This window comes from Bufo gargarizans, chromosome 4, assembly GCF_014858855.1.
Source record: "Bufo gargarizans isolate SCDJY-AF-19 chromosome 4, ASM1485885v1, whole genome shotgun sequence".
NCBI lineage: Eukaryota > Metazoa > Chordata > Amphibia > Anura > Bufonidae > Bufo > Bufo gargarizans.
The window spans coordinates 426,816,900-426,843,647 of NC_058083.1; the positions used below are offsets into that span (position 1 = coordinate 426,816,900).

Genomic DNA, 26,748 nt, shown 5'->3' on the forward strand with positions numbered 1-26,748 from the left:
TATGTCCTGGGACCTGTAAAATGACAAAACAACTTTGGACAAAAAGTTTGGATCTAATGTAAATATTAATTTCTCCTCAAATATTTTAAAAAAGTGTTCCTGTAATTAATTCACTCTTCTTGCTGAAGTTATTGCTACTAAGAAGATTATTTCAATCATCCTGCTTACGATAAAAACAGACTACAATGGTTCGAAAGGATAAAACAACATTGAGGTTCCAAGGCGGTACTAGTTTTTTTAATTCTCGGTCTAAATCTGTCTGCTGTCCTAAGAAATCAGGAAACCCAGGGTATAGCCATCAAACTGATATTATGCAAGGCTCCTAGAGCAGATACATGTACTTAAAGTGTGTTAGGGGCAAGACCTAGGTCAAACCCATCCTGAAGAAATTCTAATATATAGGATATGTTAGGAGTGACATTACTAAACCAGACCCACACCATGAAGCAAAATGTATACATAGATAGTCTCCTCAACCAGGCAAACCAGACTCTTCTCGGCCAGAACGGTGCTATTAGGATCACTGTTGCCTGCTCCCTCCTGATCTTCTGGATCACTCTGGGCAGTAGGCTGATGGGAGGAAACGCATAGACAAGGTCCTTCCCCCATGGTTGTGAGAGCGCATCTGTGCCCATCGACTGATTCTCCCTGCTCAGAGAAAAGAAACTTTAGCACTTTTTATTCTCTACCGAGGAGAATAGATCTATTGTGGGAGATCCCCATAGGGCTTCTATTTGGTGAAATACCTCCTGATTCAGATACCAATTGCCTGGCTGAATCTGTGCCTGCTGAGAAAGTCTGCCTGGTGATTCTCTGAGCCTTTCAGATGGACCGCTGAGAGAGAAAGAGCTTTCCCCTGTATTAGCAAGAAGATCCTGAATGCTAGCTGCATTAAGCTGAGGAGATCTTGTCCCCCCTTGTTTGTTGATATAAGCTACTACCGAGGCATTGTTGGATAGGATCCGGACATGTTTTTGAGGCAAGGACTGCTCTTAACTCCCTGGCATTTTGGGATTGAGCACTCTGGGTTTTTGACCAAGGGCCTTGGAAAAAAAAAACTAAACTGAATGGGCCCCCCAGCCCTAATGGCTTGCGTCGGTGGTTATAATTAGGGGGTCCTGTTTCAACAGTTGTGGAAATTTTATTATGCAGACATTTTATTTTAGGATGTGTGTGTGTTTTTACAGATTGTCGTCTCCCTGTGTCGCATTTAGCTAAAGAGCGCTCTAGCAGAGGGTACTTTGGCTGAATCGGGACCAGTGGTAAAACCGGCAGAATGAAAACCTTCTCATGGGCTTGGAGACATACCTGCTTTTACGACATGCATATCTGCCTTGTAGGTATACTTGTACCGTATACTGACAATAGCCGTAGCAATGACTCACAGATAATCTCAAACCTATAAGAACCAGTAGAATGATCTTTATTAGATACTGATCACTTTTGAGCAGTACTGAATGAGGTCCATGCTGACAGTGATGGGGGGTGGGCGGCCACCTGGCTGGTCAGACAATGGACATGACTCATCCTTCCTTATACTGTCCAGCCACATTGATTGCCCCTCCCTGTCCTTTGACATGTCATCACTTCCTGTATCCTTGTCTTGGGCCAGCCCCTTTTACACCTTTTGTGAGTAAATAAAAAGAACAGATTGAGCAGGGAGGAGAGGAGTTGCTCAGAATTTCAAGCAAGATGGTAACAACTGGGTCTGTCTCTGACTGCAGCTGAGGGAAAGGGGATTTACCTTTTTACTTACACAAAATCTCACAGCAGGAATGCAAGCCGTCATCAGACCCAGAATAGACATGGCTTTTCTTAGGGACACTTCCTTGGTTCTGCTGACAGCCCTGATTTTCTGCCGAATAGCTTTCCTCTTGTCTACCGGAAGATAATATTTCTGCATCTGGGAATCTAATAAGATGCCTAGGAAAACACATTTGGAGGTTGGAATCAGGGATTTGTCCTAATTTATTAACCAGCCAAGGCTCATCAGGGTCCCATGGACCTCCAGTATTTGAGATCAACACCTCTGGGGACTGCCCTACCAAGAGAAGGTCGTCCAGGTATGAGATTATAATGAGGTCTGATCTTCTTATCCTCTGCCATTAGCTTTGTAAAGAGCCTCGGCACCTGCGATATCCCAAAGGGAAGTGCTCTGAACTGCAGATGAACAATCGATATCCCCCATCTTTACTGCTACCCCGAGGTATTTCTGAGATGATGGATGAATGGGCAAGTAATAGTAGGCATCTTTTAGCTCTATTGAGGCCATCACGCAGATGGGGGACAGATGGAGGACCGTGGAGGAGATAGATTCCATCCTGAATTTTTGGCAAGTCAGATATTGGTTGAGACTCTTCAAATTTATCAGACGGAACGTCCCGTTGGGTTTGGGAACCAAAAATAGGGTCGAATAGAGGCCCTCTCCTTGTTAGTTTTCTGGGACTGGTACAAGGACTGCCTTGCCCCGGAGGTTGTTTGTTTATTTCCTCCATAAGTGCTGCCTGTTTTGGAGAATGTTGGTTTATGGAAGTAATTTTTTAATGTCCTGGGTGGTAGCCTTTTGAAGTCTAGGCGGTAGCCTTCCTCTATAATACTCCTTACCCAGGCGCTTGCGGTAATATTTCGCCAGGCAGGAGAAAACGAAGAAAGACGACCGCCTACCTGGGGTCTGGCGTCATTGCTGAGAGGAACTCGAAGTATAAGGTTTGGATTTAAACAGCACGCTTTTTGATTTATCCGATCTCCATTCCCTTCTTTTCTTCAGATCCCCAAAACCCTTCCCTCTCTCACTATTCCGAAATGGCTTCCCCTGTCTAGGAAAGGATGGCGTTGGAAATCCTTTTTTCTTATCAGATGCCTTATCTAAAATATCGTCCAAGGCTGACCCAAACAAAAAATTTCCTTGACAAGGAAGGGCACATAGCTTAGACTTTGATGCTACATCGCCCTTCCACCCCTTCAACCATAAGGACCTTCTGGCTGAATTGGACAGTGCGGCCGCTCTAGCAGAAAGTCTCAATGCATCAGCAGAGGCATCAGAAATAAAGTCTACTGCTCTGGACATGGTTGGTATAGCTTCCAGAAGCTGATCCCTAGGAATCTTGTTCTCTATATGAGACTCTAGTTTCCCCAACCAGACTTTTAATGACCTTGCCACTGAAGTAGTCGCTATATTCGGTTTAAAGGCAGACGTTGATGCCTCCCAATTCTTGCTTAAGTAGGCGCCTGCCCTTTTGTCCATGGGATCTTTAAAAAGGGACCCTAAATCCTCAAAACAGAAGAGCTGATTTTTTATTTATTTTTTTGCTACGGGGGAGTCTACACTCGGTACCTCCTGCCAAGCCGATACTTCTTGATCATCAAAGGGGTACTTTCTCTTAACCGCTCTAGGGATAAAGTATTTTTTGTCGGGCTTCTCCCATTCACGTTTAATTAGGTCTTTGATACAACTCTGAATGGGGAACACCCTAGACCTTTTTTGGCTTTAGGCTTTCAAACACGAGTTCTGGCCTAGACCTGGACTCTTTCCTCCTCCAGCTCCATCGTGGATCTAACCGCTTTTAATAGTACATCCATATCCTCCACTCTGAATAACGGCTTCCCTGTCAAATCCTCAGAGGAGGAATCTGAGCTTGCAATGGCGCCCTCCTCAGACTCAGAATCCGTAGTATCCTTCACTATCGTCTGAGCCTTCTTATGTCTGGATGAGCTAGGCAGGGATTTTTAAGATGTTCCACAGAAGAACGAACTTCCTTTTTAACTAACTCCTGGATGCTTTGCAATAAAGATGGCGACTCATCTGTTACTAACTTATCCAGACATGGTTGGCAATATGTTTTGGGGTAGGACGGGCCCAATTTATGCTTGCAAATTCCACACTCCTTAGCTCTTGTTTTGTAGGTAGCTTTTCTTGGGGCTTCTTTAACCTGCATTTAATAAAATAACCCCAATCAGTCTAATTCTGACCACAATAATAACTCCCCAAAGGGATATGGTGGGGGATAACCCCCCTTACCCCCAGGAGTACGATGCTGGATTTGGAAAGCTGCTCCTGCCAGTCTGTATGCAGTTGAACTTCCCCCTTCTTCCTGCATGATCCAGCTTCAAGGGGGACAATGAAGGGAAGATCTGGCCGTCCGGTCAAGTATCTGCTTGCCGCTGCTCCATCGATGCTGGCGTTCACTTTTTCAAATAGGCCGCGCAACGCCTTCCATGTTTAGGCTCCTCCCCTTCCGGCCGGTGGAACGCACGCGTCCAGAATCTGCCTGCCGCAAATGAAAGATCCATCTACCCCCTCACGCCAAACTTCGCCGGCTTGGCAAGGGACAACGAGGCAGCCACAGGCATCCCCCCCATGGCGCTGAAAAAGGGAGAAAAACGCCGGGCTTCTCAGTGGCTCCTAGTGGAGACTTATGCCGACAGGTACCTCCACTAGGTTTCAATCCTTTCAACCCTAGAGGTCCTGCAACCCCAAAAACAGACCCAAGAAGAAATGCTCCTGTCTCTGGACAGGAAACAAACAGGAAAGATCTGAGTGTTGGAAGGCAGTGGACCAATTTAAAGATCTGGGAAGTTCCTGTTCCCTGTCTGGAAGGGGGAGTATTTCTCACAGGTGCTGTCATGGGGCATAATGGAAAACAATCTAAGTTTCTCCTTGATAGTGAAGACTATTCACTTAACCGAGTGTACCGCTGGCAGGATATTGCGCAGAGACAGCGGCCGGACTACAGGGGCGGTGCAAGAACTGGAAACTATTACAGCTCAAGCTCTGGAAGCGAGATAAGTGATTTCCGTGACACACGCCCTTTTCCCAGGCGAGGCAGAGTACGGCATCCTCCATGAGGAAACGCCGGGCGGGCCGCAAGCACCGCCGATCTGGAGATGCGCCAACTTTCACAGCCGGTACTGACACAGTCTCAGGTAGGCAACCTTCACTAGTTATCAATCTATCCTCAAAGTGTCTTGACAGTACGATGATACGAACGCTGGAAAAGGGCCTTTCATTTAGACCTGTTAAAAAGTTCGACATGTTCCAGATGGACATAGATCTTCAACAACTGTTCTGAAAACAAGATTAAAAGCACCTTTTTCTTTGAAAGATCCTGCACAAGAAAGCCATGTGGGAGAAGCTGACAGTGATGATATGGTAAACTAACAGATTTACACCTGAGTATAAGGAGTATACCACCCCCCCCCCCCCCCAAAGGTTTATCATCCAGTGGAGACATTTGTTCACCTTGTGACTCAGGCTATACATCAGGAGATGTGATCAAAAAAGGAAACTTACATTTAATCAATAATATTCCTGACTCTGAAAAACAAGTGATATGCGATTTAATGCGGGATGACTCCCTGGTGATTAAACCCGCTGATAAAGGGGGTTCAATAGTCATCATGGACAAGAGTAGATATGTGAGGGAGATAGAGCGACAATTGTCTGATAGTAACACATATCGAAAGCTTAACCATAATCCTGTGTTTGACATAAAAAACTAAATCCTGAATGTGTTAAAAAGATCACATTGATCGGGGAGTGATAGTTTTTTTTATCTATATGAGTTTTTAATTAACCATTCGCCAGTGGCTCCAGTTTTTCATGTACTTCCCAAAGTGCATAAGACTCTGGAGGATCCACCTGGCCGCCCCATTGTGGCATCTATGAACTCTGTACTATCCCCCCTTGCAATAGTCCTGGAGAAAGTGTTGACGCCACTAGTGAAAAACACGGCGTCTTTCCTATTGGACACAACACATTTCTTAAGAATCATAAAAGATCTAGGGACTATACCTGTAGACAGTTGGTTGGTAACGATTTATGTAGTGAGTCTATATACGTTGATTGAACATAGCAAGGGCATGGATGCTACTTCAGCTCTGCTATGTTCAAACCATTATTCTAAAAATCAACAAGCATTTTGTATGGATCTGCTACAACCGGTCTTATATGAAAACTATTTTTTGTTTGGTGATTTTTTTTTTTCAGAAACGGGGCTCGGCAATGGGCTCGAATGTGGACCCGCCCTACGCAAATGCGTATATGTCATCTTTTGAGCAACGATTTATATATTCCAATTATTTCAGAAATATGCATATACATGGTAAAGATTCATTGATTACGTCTTTTGCGTATGGGCGGGGCCACTCGAGCCACTTCTTTTCTTTGAACATCTGAATGGGATCTGATAGGAGCTTAGATTTACCATGACATACAATCAAGAAAGCGTCTTTTTTTAAACACAGTGGTAATAAAAAATAAAAATGGCAATTTAAATACGGATCTCTATAGGAAAACAACTGATAGTAACAGCATCTTGCAATCTCAGAGTGTACATCCACCAGCTATAAAAAAGGCCGTCCCCAAGTCCCAATACATGAGAGTGAAAAAGATAGTGACGACCCTTTAATCCAACAGGGTAGATTGGAGGAAATGACATCTAGATTCTTAGAGAGGAGTTATCCTCCAGAGCCATTGTCTAAGGCGAGGGAATCGGCAACACAACAACAGACAAAAAAGGAAAAAAAGTCGAGTGTATTGCATTTATACATAAATACCATTCCTTTAACCACTGTATAAACCATATAGTATGTAAACACTGGCATGTATTGGCTAGGGCATATCCAAGGGTAAAGGAGTTTCAGAATCCACCACTCATTTGTAACAAACAAATCTAATTTGAGAGACCAGTTGATACCTGCAGACATAGGAAGTATGAAACGAAGTCAGGTTCAGAGAACCCTTATACAACAGAAAACTGGAACATTTACATGTCTGCATTGTATGCAGTGTTCCAATGTGACAAAAGGCTCATATTTCTACCACCCACATACAGAAAAATCTTAAAAGATCAGGGGCTATTATACTGTGGTATATTTAATTAAGTGCCCGTGTGGCTTCTTGTACATAGGAGAGACCATGCAGATCATTAGAAACAGGATTTTCAAGCACAAGTCAACAATTCGTAAGAAAAATTTTCTGCAGCCTATACCTTTTCACTTTGAGAATTGTAAACACTCGATCTCACAGCTTAAGTACCAGGTCATAGAGCAGGTTTGTCCCCCAAGAAGAGGAGGTGACATTAAAAAGCTCCTATTAAGGAGGGAAGCTTTTTGGATCCACACTTTAGACACACTGCAACCCAGAGGTCTAAATAGGGATTACGAGTTGATGGCATTTTAAAGTTTTTTTTATTGATTCAATAAATATTCATTGAGATATGTGTTTTTTTTTTCCACAGGCTGCTACTCTGCGATAATAAAACTATGTTTTTGTATACAATCAGAATGCAGGTGAAAAGTCTTGGTCATGTGATGTTCTAAACCAGGTTTTACTTGTCTAATTTATTGGTTGTTCGATGATGTCATAAACATGTGATGTGAGTGAATATCTATAAAATGAAATGTATTGTCACTTGTAAATGTAGCTGAGGAAGGCAATATGTGCCGAAACGCGTCCGTTTGAGGACTTTTGTTGTTTGACAAATAAAGATACAACATTGAAGCAAGTAAGGCAGCTGAGATCTATTGTATTGGATCACTGTACAATGGTCACATGGCCTAGTTGTAGGTCAGCCCCAGCTACAATACAAAGCACTGCCACTATACAATGTACGGTGCTGTCCTTGGAAACCTGCCAGAGCTTCAGTGAGCACAGCGGCTCCCTGAAACAGCTGATTGGCGGGGTGCTGAGACTCTGACCCTCACTGATGTGATAATGATGACCTATCCCGGGATAAGTCACCATTATCTTTTTCCAGGATAACTCCTTTAGGGCTCATATTTACTAATCCTAAAGCTTAGCCAGGCTGTCTAGACCTGCACCAGGTCACAGTAGCTCAGGCTGGACAATACCTCTGGTGCACTTGTGTCTGACTCTATACCGATGTTTTGTTTATTTTGAGGTATTTTTACACCAGAATTAGGGTGCAAAAATGGCACATCTTAGACCCACCTACTTTTTGTTGTAAAAATAAGTGTAGAAACCATAGATGTACTAAAATTAGTAAATCTGGGCCTAAAAAGTTCAATTAATATTCACTGGCCCGCAGTAATTTGGAAGCAATTTTCAAGCTAGTCAACACATTCTCTATGGACAGCGATTTCACAGCAAGTCTTTGTATTGTGATAAAAATTATCTAGGTCTAGCCTCAGCCCAACATCCGTTTCACATGGTTAGTATTTTGCATCAGTATTTGCAAACCAAAACCAGGGGCAATTCCACAACATGTGAGAGGTACAAATATGTCCATTATACCTTTTCTCTGTAGGTTTCACTTCTGGTTTCACTAATGCAAAATACTGACTTAATGAAAGTGGCCTAAAGCCCCATGGACACGACTGTATCCGCTTTGTGGTCCGCAAATCACGCATTCACAACATATGGATGCAGTCCATGTTGCATCCACATTTCTTGGGGTACCATTGACTCCAACAGGTCCGCATTTTACAGACAAGTATGGGACATGTTCTGTCTTTTTGAGGAATGGACAAACAGATGCGGAAAGCAAATGGATCAACTAGGTGCTTTCTGCATCCGTATGTCCGTTCCGCAGACTATGTCTGTAAAACTTGGACAGAAGATGTATTGAAAACAGTGGGGCTGCAAATACAATGCAGACAGCACATGGATTGTATCCCTAGTCTGCGAAGCGCAAAACAGATATGGTTGTGTGCATGGGGCTTAATGGAAAGATTTGCACCTGTTCTGCGTTTGTTAGCCAAAACCAGGTGCAGGACAAAAAAAATAAAAAATAAAATCACTAAGGGAAAAAAAATTCCATTTGAAAAACGGCTAGTATTAAAAAAAAAAAGAATAAATAAATTGTACCAAATTTGTAGAGAGGTTCACAAAATCTGCGTAGTCCTTATTGATGAGCTCAACCATGGCAGTTTTGAGAAGACGATAATAAATCTCAAGATTATCTCGAAGATCTTCCAGCTGCACACGCTTTCTACATTCTGACACAAAGTGGTCAACATCAAAGGAGTCCTATTGAGAAAAATATATGTAAATTACATAATTTCATTATTAATGAAAATGTATACATTAGAAATTTGAGGGGGTATTCTCTTTTTGTAAAGTGATGTTATATCGCTAGGATTCAAATGAATAGGGCTGCCTTCAATTCCAGTAGGCAACACTATAAAAGTAGCGATATGTCCACTGGATTCTCAGGATCGGTGGAGTCCCTATGATCAGAACCATAAAATGATACCACAGCCTAGAGATACAATATGGCAATATTCCATTAAATTTGTAAAATATGTAATCTATTTTATATAATTTCTACATCAACACTAGGCAAAGTCAATAGTAGACACTTAAAGGGAGTCTGTCACCTCCATATAGCCATATACAGTGTGACATTGTCCTATAGCACACCTGGTAATGGTACCTTTGTTCACTGTGTTGGAGACCAGGCTGCTCTACCTTTTCTATTGTTTCCACGCTCCAGCCTCTGCCTGACCTCATATTCCCTTGCGTCATCCTTCGGTGCGGCCGAGATCCCGCGCCTATGCACTGCCACCGACTCCCTTTAATACTGCAACAGACATACTAAGGCTGGTTTCACACAGGCGTTGGGGGAAAAGGTGCGGGTGCGTTGCGGGTGCGTTGCGGGAACATGCGCAATTTTTCTGCGCGAGTGCAAAACATGGTAATGCGTTTTGCACGCGCGAGAGAAAAATCTGCATGTTTGGTGCCCAAACCCGAACTTCTTCACAGAAGTTCAGGTTTGGGATCAGGGTTCTGTAGATTGTATTATTTTCCCTTATAACGTGGTTATAAGGGAAAATAATAGCATTCTTAATACAGAATGCTTAGTACAATAGCGCTGGAGGGCGAGCAAGTGGATTAAGGCGAGTTCAATAATTATATTTATTTTTAACCCCTCCAGCCCTATTTTACTTAGCATTCTGTATTCAGAATGCTATTATTTTCCCTTATAACCATGTTATAAGGGAAAATAATAATGATGATTAGGTCCCCATCCCAATCGTCTCCTAGCAACCGTGCGTGAAAATCGCACCGCATCCGCACTTGCTTGCAATTTTCACGCAGCCCCATTCACTTCTATGGGGCCTGTGTTGCGTGAAAAACACAGAATATAGAACATGCTGCGATTTTTACGCAACGCACAAGTGATGCGTAAAAAAAAAAAAATCACCGCTCGTGTGCACAGCCCCATAGAAATTAATGGGTCCAATGCGTTCACATCACGCATTGCGCCCGCGCGGAAATCTCGCCCGTGTGAAAGAGGCCTAAGGGTATGTTCACACAGTGTTACTTTCATGCGGGTTTCAGATGGAAAACTGCTGCTGAAATCCAAGGGTCAGCCACAAAGTACAAGGTAAACTCACTATATTTTACGAACATGTATTGCTGTCATTTGACCATACCATTATTATTCTGTTTTAGGACACCAAGTCCTTTTACAAAGACCATTTTTCAGGCAATTATTGCAAACAGACAATGTTCCTGATAGCCGACGGTCAGAAGAGATAAGGGATGCATTTACATGAAACAATCCTCTTCTGTAGGAGGACAAGCGTCCTCTACAGTAAACACTTGTCCCCATAGAAAATCATGACACTGCTGCACATAGAGAATGATCTTAGGTGGCAGACGAAATACATGAGTGCCCAATGAACGAGTATTGGCTTGTTCATCACATCATCGTCAGTCCCTTTTACATTTTCCTTTCAACAAACTTTGCATCAATCACTAGTACAGTGTATGTACATCAGGAATAACACTTGGCATTTTTAGAATCTTTCTGCTGTGCATGCTGAATGGGTAGTTCGCTGCTCTCCCAGATCGGAGGTGGGTGGAGACTAGCTGCCATTCAATCCACACAGACTATAGATGAGAAACTTCATACTCAGAAGCAGCCCCGAGGATAATGGGGGACATTACAGAGAAGTATTGGTTGTGTATAAAACACTTGGGCTAAGATATAAACTACTTATTTAGGAGGCAGAGGTATCTGTCTTTTCTCTCTCACCCCACTCCCTCCATAAACTTGCACTGACATGCAATATGATCCTTCCATAAGCTGCTCCTGCCTGGGACAGATTCAAGGCATATTTCAGAGAAGAGCATATGATCAGGCATATTACAAAGTTTCTTCTTTGTACTACTGACTTTAGTGCATGTCTTGAGGTGCGAGTACAGAAGGACTTCTGATGTAAGCTCTACAGCACAGACTGTAATCGCCACAAGCCATACAGAGCACTGATCAGGAAGTCTGGGAGACCGAGGCTACCCACTGCTGAACCCATAAATGGAAAATAAGGTAGGAGACTGCTGCTGTTCAAGGACATTGCACAGGAGAGACATACCTGAAAGCCAAATCTTCGGGTATGAAAACCAGTAGACATAACTGCTATATGACGATCTTCGCCATGACACAAGTTCCGCAAACAAAGAAACCCCAAACTAGCCAGAAATCCAACAGTGTTGGAATTCTTGTGATTATTGGAATCAAGGCAACTGCTTTCCATAAGTGTAAAAGGATAGTGGGGCACACCTGCATCCGGGTAAGACACAGAACACTAACTGGTAATACTTCAATGATTTTATTGCATAAAAACATAAAAATAGCGGGGTTGACAAGCATCGATAAATATACAGCTATATAAATAAATTGAATTATATTGGTATGCGAGATAATAAAATAAAAATGGTTGTAACCAATCTGTAGGTATTAGATGTATAGGTGCATCTAATAGTTCCGTAGTTGGATATTCCTACTGTCAACGGTCTTGGATATCAATAATGGATTATGGCCAATAAGTTATTTTTCTATATATTCGGCTTGGATGCTCTTGTTATGTGCGAGGTTCCTCTTTATACTGGCAGTATTTGCAACAACTTGTTAGTATAAAAGTGTCGGTATAGATGATGCCATACAATAAGGATAATAATCTCAGTTGTTTGATGTGTAATCAAAGCTAAAACATAATCCGATACTACACAGTTGCTGGTTAGGGCTGTATTACTCACTATTTTGAGCGATAATATCCGGGGTTTTCGTGCCTAGCGTGGCGTCCTACGTGTTGCGGCACAGAAGGTCTTACCTCCGGCTTGTTCTGTGGCGAGTGGTAAGCTATTAGACTTTAAACAGTTCACTAGAAGCCGGGGTCTATAGATATTAGGCCCTCTTTAGTAGTCGGGGTTCCACGTGTCTAGTCAATCTAGACACAGAGAGACTGTTTCTTACACATATGCAGCATTTGGGAGGGCTCCGAAAGTTCGTAGGTGAGCCGCAGAATATGTACTGCGATTTTTTCTTCTTTAGAGACTTGTATACACCAGACGCGTTTCGGAGTTAACACAGACTTCTTCCTCAGTGGTCAAGTCTCATATGTATATTGTAATTTATATAGTCCTAGGTAAATCTTCTCATTAGGATTATTCCCTCATCTTAGGGTGAACCCAAAAACATGGATTAATCTTATCTGGCCATTTGGCAATTATATATGGTTGGTTACATCAAGATTAGAAACATATTAAAAAACATACCGTACATACAATATCCACTATATGTTAACTAGCTGAGTGTTTATATTTGCTGGAATAATCATTCATAGGGGAAGTGCGTTTTTTTTGTTCACAATGTGCTATATATCGTTGAATATAGTTAAACAAAGCATTAGAAATTGTGAAGTGAATTCTAAATTGACAAATTCTGTTATTTAAAGTGCGATTTTTTTTGTGAGTCTTTTTTTATGCGTTTTTAGAAAACAAAACTAAATTCGAGGAAATGCATTTATTATTTATTCAGATTCCTTATATCTTGTGTTTTAGTGTAACTGATTTCTAAGCTTCTATTTATGTCTTTTATGAACAGTTTATTTGAATAGTGTTCATTTTATTACTCTCCCAAATTTCCATACAAGGCTTGTCATACTTGCAGGAAGACGGTGAATGATCACACAGTTAAGGTGAATATTTTCTCAGGTTATATTTTAATCAGCAAATTACCAATGAATTGTATGGGGAGGTCCTCCAGCAAGGAGGGAAGGATAGTGCAGCCGTTCTCTCATCGCTGGAGGACCCCCCCTCTCCACAGTCTACAAAACGAAAACCTCCAATCCTGCGTTTAATCCCTCTGGAAGGAGAGTGTTAAATTCTAATATTTTTCTAGATTCCATCCGTGACATTTTACTTATGTGGTCTCCCCCTCTCCAATGGGTGTTTACCTTTTCCAAAGCTGCAAACACCATCCCTTTTGGATCTTGATTAGGTGAGGTCTTAAAGTGGAGGGACAAAGTATGTTTGTCGTATCCTTTTTTTATATTGGCAATATTCTCTGCAATAAGTTTTTTCTGAGTTCTCTTGGTTCTGCCCACGTACTGTTTTTTTTACATGGGCATTGTATAACGTATATGACACTATCCGTATTACATGTCAGATATTCTTTAATTACGTGTTTGAGTATTGGTGGTGGATTTGAGTTTGATGTTTTTTGGGGGGAAAATGAGGTAGCTTTGCATAATCCACATCTATAGAAGCCTGAAAGGCACATCCATTTTTGAATTGATGAGTTTTCGATAATTTGTTGATATTTGTAGGGGCTGCCAGAAAGCCTAAATTTGGGGTTTATTGGGTAGTATATGTCCTATTGTTTTATCTTTGACAACATGGTGCCATGTACCTATAGTCCAGTTTGGATCCCATTGTATTTTTTCCACAATTTGTATTTGAGTTGTGTCTTTAGTATACGATCCAGTCAGGGGCGTAGCTAAAGGCTCATGGGCCCTGGTGCAAGATTGGGGCCCCCCTTCCCTCAGTGCTTTGTGACCAGGGAAAAAATACAATGGGATCCAAACTGGACTATAGGTACACTAGACGTGCAATCTTTATATACAGTGATTGACCACAATCAAGGTACTGAAGCCATGAAAAAACAACTATTACAAGATGGACAATTACCTATCCAACAAATAGAATATATAATAGAGGCAACCATCATAATTATTTTTACTTTGACACTGAGTTCTATGCGCAAACATAAGGTACGGCCATGGGCACCAGGTTTGCCCCCAGTTATGCCAATTTATTTATGGCCTCACGGGAGCAGGACATTATTGGGGGCAGACCTGGTGCTCTGCAAACAATATATACAGTCGTGGCCAAAAGTTTTGAGAATTACATAAATATTGGAAAAGTTGCTGCTTAAGTTTTTATAATAGCAATTTGCATATACTTTAGAATGTTATGAAGAGTGATCAGATGAATTGCATAGTCTTTTGCCATGAAAATGAACTTAATACCAAACCTTTCCACTGCATTTCATTGCTGTCATTAAAAGGACCTGCTGAGATAATTTCAGTAATAGTCTTGTTAACTCAGGTGAGAATGTTGACGAGCACAAGGCTGGAGATCATTATGTCAGGCTGATTGGGTTAAAATGGCAGACTTGACCTGTTAAAAGGAGGGTGATGCTTGAAATCATTGTTCTTCCATTGTTAACCATGGTGACCTGCAAAGAAACGCGTGCAGCCATCATTGCATTGCATAAAAATGGCTTCACAGGCATTGTGGCTACTAAGATTGCACCTCAGTCAACAATTTATAGGATCATCAAGAACTTCAAGGAAAGAGGTTCAATTCTTTTTAACCACCGGTCCGGAGGTGGCAGCCCTGCGCAGAGTCACGCATATATGCGTCATCTCGCGAGGGCCGGGATTTCCTGTGAACGCGCGCACACAGGCGCGCGCGCTCACAGGAACGGAAGGTAAGCGAGTGGATCTCCAGCCTGCCAGCGGCGATCGCTCGCTGGCAGGCTGGAGATCCGAATTTCTTAACCCCTAACAGGTATATTAGACGCTGTTTTGATAACAGCTTCTAATATACCTCCTACCTGGTCCTCTGGTGGTCCCTTTTGTTAGGATCGACCACCAGAGGACACAGGTAGGTCAGTAAAGTCGCACCAAACACTTCACTAAACTACACCCCCCCCCCCGTCACTTATTAACCCTTTATGAACCCCTGATCACCCATGATCACCCCATATAAACTCCCTGATCACCCCCCTGTCATTGATCACCCCCCTGTCATTGATCACCCCCCTGTCATTGATCACCCCCCTGTCATTGATCACCCCCCTGTCATTGATCACCCCCCTGTCATTGATCACCCCCCTGTCATTGATCACCCCCCTGTCATTGATCACCCCCCTGTCATTGATCACCCCCCTGTAAGGCTCCATTCAGACGTCCGCATGATTTTTACGGATCCATGGATACATGGATCGGATCCGCAAAACACATGCGGACGTCTGAATGGAGCCTTACAGGGGGTGATCAATGACAGGCGGGTGATCACCCATATACACTCCCTGATCACCCCCCTGTCATTGATCACCCCCCTGTAAGGCTCCATTCAGACGTCCGCATGTGTTTTGTGGATCCGATCCATGTATCCATGGATCCGTAAAAATCATGCGGACGTCTGAATGGAGCCTTACAGGGGGGGTGATCAGTGACAGGGGGGTGATCACCCTGATCACCCCCTGTCATTGATCACCCCCCTGTAAGGCTCCATTCAGACGTCCGCATGTGTTTTGCGGATCCGATCCATGTATCCATGGATCCGATAAAATCATACGGACGTCTGAATGGAGCCTTACAGGGGGGTGATCAATGACAGGGGGATGATCAGGGAGTCTATATGGGTGATCACCCCCCTGTCATTGATCACCCCCCTGGTAAGGCTCCATTCAGACATTTTTTTTGGCACAAGTTAGCGGAAATTTTTTGTTTTTGTTTTTTCTTACTAAGACTCATATTCCACTAACTTGTGTCAAAAAATAAACTCTCACATGAACTCACCATACCCCTCACGGAATCCAAATGCGTAAACATTTTTAGACATTTATATTCCAGACTTCTTCTCACGCTTTAGGGCCCCTAAAAAGCCAGGGCAGTATAAATACCCCACATGTGACCCCATTTCGGAAAGAAGACACCCCAAGGTATTCCGTGAGGGGCATATTGAGTCCATGAAAGATTGAAATTTTTGTCCTAAGTTAGCGGAAAGTGAGACTTTGTGAGAAAAAAAAAAAAAAAAAAAAAACACTCAATATCCGCTAACTTATGCAAAAAAAATAAAAAATTTCTAGGAACTCGCCAGGCCCCTCATTGAATACCTTGGGGTGTCTTCTTTCCAAAGTGGGGTCACATGTGGGGTATTTATACTGCCCTGGCTTTTTAGGGGCCCGAAAGTGTGAGAAGTAGTCTGGGATCCAAATGTCTAAAAATGCCCTCCTAAAAGTAATTTGGGCCCCTTTGCGCATCTAGGCTGCAAAAAAGTGTCACACATGTGGTATCGCCGTACTCAGGAGAAGTTGGGCAATGTGTTTTGGGGTGTCATTTTACATATACCCATGCTGGGCGAGATAAATATCTTGGTCAAATGCCAACTTTGTATAAAAAAAAATGGGAAAAGTTATCTTTTGCCAAGATATTTCTCTCACCCAGCATGGTTATATGTAAAATGGCACCCCAAAACACATTCCCCAACTTCTCCTGAGTACGGCGATACCAGATGTGTGACACTTTTTTGCAGCCAAGGTGGGCAAAGGGGCATATATTCCAAAGTGCACCTTTCGGATTTCGCAGGCCATTTTTTACACATTTTGATTGCAAGGTACTTCTTACACATTTGGGCCCCTAAATTGCCAGGGCAGTATAACTACGCCACAAGTGACCCCATTTTGGAAAGAAGACACCCCAAGGTATTCCGTGAGGGGCACGGCGAGTTCCTAGAATTTTTTATTTTTTGTCGCAAGTTAGTGGAATATGAGACTTTGTAAGAAAAAAATAAAAATAAAAAAATCATCATCATTTTCCGCTAACTTGTGACAAAAAATAAAGTTCTATGAACTCACTATGCCCATCAGCGAATACCTTAGGGTGTCTACTTTCCAAAATGGGGTCATTTGTGGGGGTTTTCTACTGTCTGGGCATTGTAGAACCTCAGGAATCATGACAGGTGCTCAGAAAGTCAGAGCTGCTTCAAAATGCGGAAATTCACATTTTTGTACCATAGTTTGTAAAGGCTATAACTTTTACCCAAACCATTTTTTTTTTTTGCCCAAACATTTTTTTTTTATCAAAGACATGCAGAACTATAAATTTATCGAAAAATGTATATATGGATGTCGTTTTTTTTGCAAAATTTTACAGCTGAAAGTGAAAAATGTCATTTTTTTGCAAAAAAATCGTTACATTTCGATTAATAACAAAAAAAGTAAAAATGTCAGCAGCAATAAAATACCACCAAATGAAAGCTCTATTAGTGAGAAGAAAAGGAGGTAAAATTCATTTGGGTGGTAAGTTGCATGACCGAGCGATAAACGGTGAAAGTAGTGTAGTGCCGAAGTGTAAAAAGTGCTCTGGTCATGAAGGGGGTTTCAGCTAGCGGGGTTGAAGTGGTTAAGAAGACTTCAGGGCGTCCAAGAAAGTCCAGTAAGCGCCAGGATCGTCTCCTAAAGAGGATTCAGCTGCGGGATCGGAGTGCCACCAGTGCAGAGCTTGCTCAGGAATGGCAGCAGGCAGGTGTGAGCGCATCTGCACGCACAGTGAGACAAAGACTTTTGGAAGGTGGCCTGGTGTCAAGAAGGGCAGCAAAGAAGCCACTTCTCTCCAAAAAAAACCATCAGGGACAGATTGATCTTCTGCAGAAAATATGGTGAATGGACTGCTGAGGACTGGGGCAAAGTCATATTCTCCGATGAAGCCTCTTTCCGATTGTTTGGGGCATCAGGAAAAAGGCTTGTCCGGAGAAGAAAAGGTGAGCGCTACCATCAGTCCTGTGTCATGCCAACAGTAAAGCATCCTGACACCATTCATGTGTGGGGTTGCTTCTCATCCAAGGGAGTGGGCTCACTCACAATTTTGCCCAAAAACACAGCCATGAATAAAGAATGGTACCAAAACACCATCCAACAGCAACTTCTTCCAAAAATCCAACCACAGTTTGGTGAAGAACAATGCATTTTCCAGCACGATGGAGCACCGTGCCATAAAGGCAAAAGTGATAACTAAGTGGCTCAGGGACCAAAACGTTGACATTTTGGGTCCATGGCCTGGAAACGCCCCAGATCTTAATCCCATTGACAACTTGTGGTCAATCCTGAAGAGGCGGGTGGACAAACAAAAACCCACTAATTCTGACAAACTCCAAGAAGTGATTATGAAAGAATGGGTTGCCATCAGTCAGGAATTGGCCCAGAAGTTGATTGAGAGCATGCCCAGTCGAATTGCAGAGGTCCTGAAAAAGAAGGGCCAACACTGCAAATACTGACTCTTTGCATAAGGCCTCATGCACACGACAGTATTTTTTCACGGTCTGCAAAAACGGGGTCCGTAGGTCAGTGATCCGTGACTGTTTTTACGTCCGTGGGTCTTCCTTGATTTTTGGAGGATCCACGGACATGAAAAAAAAGTAGTTTTAGTGTCCGCCTGGCCGTGCGGAGCCAAACGGATCCGTCCTACGTTGACACAATATGGTGCCATTTCAAACGGATCCGTCCGGAGTCTGGAGTTCTTTTATACCATCGGATTGGAGTTTTCTCCAATCCGATGGTATATTTTAACTTGAAGCGTCCCCATCGGATATGAGCTACATCGTGAAACTCAGATCCGACAGTATATTCTAACACAGAGGCGTTCCCATGGTGATGGGGACGCTTCAGGTTAGAATATACAAAAAAAAAAACTGTGTACATGACTGCCCCCTGCTGCCTGGCAGCAGGGGGCAGACCCCCCCCCCCCCTGTTTTTAACTCATTGGTGGCCAGTGTTCGCCCCCCCTCCCTCTATTGTAATAATAGCATTGGTGGCAGTGTGCGCCCCCCCCGATCATTGGTGGCAGCGGAGTAGTAGAAGCATCATACTTACCTGGCTGCTGGCTGCTGCGATCTCTGTGTCCGGCCGGGAGCTCCTCCTACTGGTAAGTGACAGGTCTGTGCAGCGCATTGCTGTCACTTACCAGTAGGAGGAGCTCCCGGCCGGATGCAGACATCGCAGCAGCCAGCAGGTAAGTATGAATCTTCTACTATTGCTAAGGCTAAGTAACCATGGCAACCAGGACTGCAGTAGCGTCCTCGTTGCCATGGTTATCGATCGGAGCCCCAGCGATTAAACTGGGACTCCGATCGGAACTCCGCTGCCACCAATGATCTGGGGAGGGGGGGGCGGGCGAGGGGAGGCTGCACACTGCCACCAATGTATTAAAAGAATAGAGGGAGGAGGGGGGGGGGCGCACACTGCTACCAATGTTAATGCAATAGAGGGAGCACACTGTGCCACCAATGCTATTATTACAATAGAGGGAGGGGGGGGGCGCACACTGTGCCACCAATAAAATTTAAACTGGGGAGGGAGGGGGGTCTGCCCCCTGCTGCCTGGCAGCCCGGATCTCTTACAGGGGGCTATGATAGCACAATTAACCCCTTCAGGTGCATCACCTGAGGGGTTAATTGTACGGATCACGGCCCCCTGTAAGAGATCGGGTGCTGCCAGGCAGCAGGGGGCAGTCATGTACACAGTTCGTTGTATATTCTAACTAGAAGCGTCCCCATCACCATGGGAACGCCTCTGTGTTAGAATATACTGTCGGATCAGAGTTTTCACGGAGTGAAAACTCAGCTATGAAAAAGCTTTTATGCAGACGGATCTTTGGATCCGTCTGTATGAAAGTAACCTACGGCCACGGATCACGGACACGGATGCCAATCTTGTGTGTATCAGTGTTCTTTCACGGACCCATTGACTTGAATGGGTCCGTGAACCGTTGTCGGTAAAAAAAAAAAAAAAAAAAAAAAAAAAAAAAATAGGACAGGTCCTATTTTTTTGACGGACAGGATACACGGATCACGGTCTCTGCTGCAAAACGGAGCATTTTCCGATTTTTCCACAGACCTCCGCGAAAAAAAACGGAAAACGGCCACGGATGCACACAACGGTCGTGTGCATGAGGCCTAAATGTCATGTAATTGTCAATAAAAGCCTTTGAAACGTATGAAGTGCGTGTAATTATATTTCACTACATCACAGAAACAACTGAAAAAGATCTAAAACCAGTTTAGCAGCAAACTTTGTGAAAACTAATATTTGTGTCATTCTCAAAACTTTTGGTCACGACTGTAGACGATGTGCTGTTTATTTGGCGTAATGATCAAGGATCACTTGATCTTTCTGGAAGAAATCAACAATAACCCATTAAGTCTACAATTTTTCAGCCCGTGACCAGTGAGTCTTCTGTTGAGTTTCTAGATTTACAAATCACTGTCGAAAATGATAGTCTTGTATGCAGTACTTACCAAAAGCCGACATAAAAAAAATAGTTACATACTATACAGTAGTTGCCATCTACCACAATGGCTTGTAAACATACACTCGGGCTAATTTAGACGCATCAAAAGAAACTTTTCCAAACAAGAAAAATTTGAAGAAGTAAAATTAAGAGGCCAATTTTTACAGATACAAACTGAAAAGAATGGTGTGGTATTAGCAGGAGGTGCTCAAACCCACATGCAGTCGTGCATCCTCCACCATATGCATTTTTGCTGGGGATCGCCATTAGCAACGGGCCACAAGTGCAGGATTTGCCTAATTTTATATATATATATATATACACACACACACACACATATACATACACACACACACACACACACATACATACATATACACACACACACACACACACACACACACACAAAAGAAAGGGCCACAGCAGCACAAGACCAGTGAAGTGGGTGCAGGTAATCCTCACAGCCGCAGGCTCACACGGCTATCGTAAGTATAGCATCAAAGGATGAGGCAGCACTCCAAATGAGGTGAAAAAATGGTGGATCTTTTATTCCCCTTGCAACGTTTCAACCGCTCAATGCGGGCTTTCTCAAGCATACAACATGGTGTCATAACAAGGTATATATACCCACAACGCATAGCACAAAACAAAGTGATAATAATTCAATTAAAATGAATAATCATATGTCAAATACAATAAATATATCAAAATCGTGAGGATCACATCCATAGTGATTTACATGATGCAATACATTATATAGAAAAACAATAGCCATCGTACAGGCAGAGCAGTGCATTAATAAGTGATAATAAGGCACATTATTGTGATGTGATATCACCTGTGTATCAATGTGAAAAGTGATCATAATCAACAAAATTTAAAAGCAACTCACATGGCAGTGCAAGGACATGAGCGCCAGACATCCGCGTCCTCACAATCAGACCGCGCATGCCCAGAATCCCAGCAACATCACACCACACAGACGCGGACCTGCGACGTCAGTGGACACGTGGATAAACACGTGACCTACCAAATCATCACATGACCCATCCGGGGGAGGCGTCGGGCCGCGTCACGCAGGCGATGCAAGGCAAGTGTCACCCGGCCAACGACGCCGGCACTACCGGCGTAGTTGCCCCAGCAACCGCAAGCCAAACAACGCCGGCAGTGACACGCCCATGCTAGAGATAGTGGGCGCAGCCAGATCACAGGAGACGGGAGAGAAGGCACGGGGCATAGCGATCCAAAAAATAAGGGGAAACAACCACACAAGAGCATATGCAAATTCCCCTACGGCGACTGTATACAGGTTACAGAATAGAGTGAACATGGTATATATGCATATCAGCACCAGGAAGAAGTGCCTTCCGAGACTGTGCCATACTCACATAGAGTAGGGGAACAGGGGCCAATGGTCCGGCCATTCTCACGGCATGACCACCGGTCCATAGTGGGTGAAGGGTCAAGGACATGTCCATGCCCACAACCCCAAACCCCAAAACTGTCCCCTAAACCCATGAAAAAAGTCAATTAGAGAGACCACCACTCATAAACAACCCTGTACAGTCAGCCCACATAGTGTATATAGATTACTTTAAGCGCCCCATTCTCCCCCATCACCATTATCTCAACGGAGGAACGGAGAAAACTGTGCCCCCTGTCCATAAACAGTGCCACTGGAGTGTAGATGACAAAAATGTAGAGAAAGAAAACAAAGAAGTATTGGTTAAAACCATGGATACAAAACTAACTGTAAATCCAGTCATTTCAATCAATAGTATAATATATGACACCAGTCACGCTTACATATACCAGGGCAGGACAAGAAGAGAATCAAACAAATATAATGAGCAAGCCTCATCCTATCACATATTCCACTTGAAATCAACATTGAGACCAGCCGGTCTCAAAGTATTAAGGCGATGGATCCATCTCAATTCTCTCTGTTTGAGAGCCAGTGTCCTAATGCCTCCCCTTCTGGACTGGGTGATTTGATCCACTATCACAAATTTAAGATCCCTCTCCTTGTGGTTGGCCTCCACAAAGTGTTTGGGGACAGGCAGATCCTTCCTTTTTTGTCTAACTGAGAATCTGTGATTGTTTAAACGTGTCTTCATGTCACATGTGGTCTCCCCGACATATAGGAGACCACAGGGACAGGAGAGCACATAAACAACATATGAACTGTTGCATGTTAGAAAATGAGCAATCTCATACTGGCTCCCCGTAACAGGATGAGTAAACCTCTCCCCCTTGGTCATGTATGACCAGTTCACACATCCAAGGCAAGGGTAGGAACCCCGCCTCCGAGAGCCAATATGGGTCTGCACCAAAGTTCTAACTGGAATGTCTGCCCGAACCAATTTATCCCGAAAATTGGCGGAACCCCTATAGGAAAGTAAGGGCGGTACCGTCAATGATGCTGAAACGTTGCAAGGGGAATAAAAGATCCACCATTTTTTCACCTCATTTGGAGTGCTGCCTCATCCTTTGAGATTATATATATATATATATATATATATATATATATATATATATATATATATATATATATATATATATATATATATATATATATATATACACACATACGCAAATCCTGCACTTGTGGCCCATTGCTAATGGCTGCATATGGTGGAGGATGCACGACTGCATGTGGGTTTGAGCACCTCCTGCTAATACCACGCCATTCTTTTCAGTTTGTATATATAGAGATTCTTGGAGGTGTATAAACTCCAATTTAAATGTGCCTGTTTTCCATCTACAGGCCACATTTAGGTGCACCTGTGAGGCCTGGGCCATATCAGTCTTGAGTGGGACTCGCAGACTCCTCCCTCCTCCCATTGTAAGCATGGCTACATGCTGGAGGTAACTGGTGAGTTTTTTGTGAGTCGGCCTCATGCTCCTGTAATTTGCCCACTGGCTCCTGGTATTGCCCATACGGCTCAGGTAGGAGAGTGTTAGGTCCCGGGCTACTTGAGAAACCTTGGCGTGGTGCCCGGGCTTAGACATGTCCTACACCGTAGGACATCTTGACTAATCTCTCAATTTTAAAATCAGTTTGAGGGTTTAGTAAGACTGCAGAGTGCACCTGTCTTTGCTATTATTTTGTTATATTGCCAATTTTTACAGAAAAAAATAAATATCGGAATCATCACTAGAAGGGGTCCGTAAGTTAAATCTAAAACCTTTTTTACTGACAACATTGAAATATTAAAACCAAGTACAAGTGACAAGATTAATATTACCATTTAACTCACAATACAAAAGAGATTAGATACATAATCAACAAACATTGGCACCAAATTGTCAAAGATAAAACAATAAGACATATACTACCCAATAAACCCAAAATTTAGGCTTGCTCATCGAAAACTCATCAATTCAAAAATGGATGGGCCTTTTAGGCTTCTATAGATGTGGATTATGTATGTGGTGCAAAGCTACCTCATTCCCAAAAAAAACAAACAAAAAAAAAAACCAAAAACAAAATATAAACTCATCGAAGTCAAATCCACCACCGTATCAAACACGTAATTAAAGAATTTCTGACATGTAATACGGATAGTGTCATATACATTATACAATGCCCATGTAAAAAACTGTACATGGGCAGAACCAAGAGAACTCAGAAAAAAAGAACTTATTGCGGAGCATATTGCCAATATAAAAAAAATAAAAATAAAAAAGGTTAGGACAAACATACTTTGTCCCTTCACTTTAAGACCTCACATAATCAAGATCCAAAAGGGATGGTGTTTGCAGCTTTGGAAAAGGTAAACACCCATTGGAGAGGGGGAGACCACATAAGTAAAATGTCACTAGGGCTGCAGCTAACGATTATTTGAATAATCGATTAGTTGCCGATTAATTTCTACGATTAATCGATTAAATCGGGAAAAACGACAAAATTACAAAAACAGAGAGGTTTATATGATCTTACTTGAAAAATGATGTTCAAAGGCCATATTAAAACAAATTGTGGACGGCGCAGTTATGGAGAGGGGGATCTGTGGGCGGCGCAGTTATGGAGAGGGGGATCTGTGGGCGGCGCTGTTATGGAGAGGGGGATCTGTGGGCGGCGCTGTTATGGAGAGGGGGGATCTGTGGGCGGCGCTGTTATGGAGAGGGGGGATCTGTGGGCGGCGCTGTTATGGAGAGGGGGGATCTGTGGGCGGCGCTGTTATGGAGAGGGGGGATCTGTGGGCGGCGCTGTTATGGAGAGGGGGGATCTGTGGGCGGCGCTGTTATGGAGAGGGGGGATCTGTGGGCGGCGCTGTTATGGAGAGGGGGGATCTGTGGGCGGCGCTGTTATGGAGAGGGGGGATCTGTGGGCGGCGCTGTTATGGAGAGGGGGGATCTGTGGGCGGCGCTGTTATGGAGAGGGGGGATCTGTGGGCGGCGCTGTTATGGAGAGGGGGGGATCTGTGGGTGGCGCTGTTATGTAGAGGGGGATATGTGCACTGTTATGGGCATAACAGTGCACAGATCCCTTTCCTCATAACAGTGCACAGATCCCCCTTCCCATAGCAGTGCTATACACAGACCCCCCTCCCCATAGCAGTGCCATAGACAGACCCCCCCCTCCCCATAGCAGTGCCATAGACAGACCCCCCCCTCCCCATAGCAGTGCCATAGACAGACCCCCCCTCCCCATAGCAGTGCATAGACAGATCCTCCCCCCTCCCCATAGCAGTGCTATACACAGACCCCCCTCCCCATAGCAGTGCCATAGACAGATCCTCCCCCCTCCCCATAACAGCCCCGGCCCCAATGCTTATAAGTCTGACTAATCACTGCATCTTTATTTTACCTTTTTACAAATAAAGATGCAGCGACCGCCCGCCCGCCCGCATAGCAACGAATCGGTGATTATTCGATAACTGGATTCGTCGACAACGAATCCAGTTATCGAATATAATCGATTACATCGATTAATCGTTGCAGCCCTAAATGTCACGGATTGAATCTAGAAAAATATTTGAATTTAACACTCCCCTTCCAGAGGGATTAATCGCAGAATTGGAGGTTTTCGTTTTTTTGTAGACCGTGGAGAGGGGGGGTCCTCCAGCGATGAGAGAACGGCTGCACTATCCTTCCCTCCTTGCTGGAGGACCTCCTCCCTATACAATTCATTGGCAATTTGCTGATTAAAATATAACCGGAGAAAATATTCACCTTAACTGTGTGATCATTCACCGTCTTCCTGCAAGTATGACAAGCCTTGTATGGAAATTTGGGAGAGTAATAAAATGAACACAATTCAAATAAACTGTTCATAAAAGACATAAATAGAAGCTTAGAAATCAGTTACACTAAAACACATAAGGAATCTGAATAAATAACAAATGCGTCTCGAATTTAGTTTTGTTTTCTCCAAAAAATAAAATAAAAAAATATAATAATAATAATAATAATAATACTACTACACTTTAACCCCTTAAGGACACAGCCATATTTCACCTTAAGGACCAGGCCATTTTTTGCAAGTCTGACCAGTGTCACTTTAAGTGCTGATAACTTTAAAACGCTTTTACTTATCCAGGCAGTTCTGAGATTGTTTTTTCGTCACATATTGTACTTCATGATACTGGTAAAATGAAGTAAAAAAAAAAAAAAAAAAAAAAAAAAAAAATTATATATATATTATATTATATATATATATATATATATATATATATATATCATTTTGTTACTAAATTTAACAAAAATTTGTAAAAAAAAAAAAAAATTGCAAATTTCCAAGTTTCAATTTCTCTACTTCTATAATACATAGTAATACCTACAAAAATAGTTATTACTTTACATTCCCCATATGTCTAACTTCATGTTTGGCTCAATTTGGGAATGATATTTTATTTTTGGGGGATGTTACCCCATTCTAGAAACTACCCCCCTCAAGGTATTCAAAACTGATTTTACAAACGTTGTTAACCCTTTAGGTGTTCCACAAGAGTTAATGGCAAATAGAGATACAATTTCAAAATTTTCCATTTTAATCCATTTTTTCCCAGTAACAAAGCAAGGGTTAACAGCCAAACAAAATGCTATATTTATTGCCCCGATTCTGTAGTTTGCAGAAACACTCCATATGTAGGCGTAAACTACTGTACAAGCACACAGTTGGGCGTAGACGGAAAGGTGAGCCGTATGGTTTTTGGAAGGCAGATTTTGCTGGACTGCTTTTTTTGGACACCATGTCCCATTTGAAGGCCCCCTGATGCACCCCTAGAGTAGAAACTCCATAAAAGTGACCCCATCTAAGAAACTACACCCCTCAAAGTATTCAAAACTGATTTTACACTTTGTTAACCCTTTAGGTGTTCCACAATATTTAATGGAAAATAGAGATACAATTTTCAAAATTTCACTTTTTTGGCAGATTTTCCATTTTAATATTTTTTTTTCCAGTTACAAAGCAAG

The 26,748-nt window shown here is 42.9% G+C and overlaps 1 protein-coding gene across 1 annotated transcript in view; it reads right to left on the reverse strand.

Annotated features, from left to right (window-relative positions):
* The window catches only part of COG2 (component of oligomeric golgi complex 2), a 236,981-nt gene that overhangs the window by 203,757 nt on the left and 6,476 nt on the right, over positions 1-26,748 (reverse strand). The window contains exon 2 of the mRNA XM_044290296.1: positions 8,828-8,989. Coding sequence (XP_044146231.1) covers positions 8,828-8,989 — 162 coding nt within the window. The remainder of the gene's footprint in view (positions 1-8,827; positions 8,990-26,748) is intronic.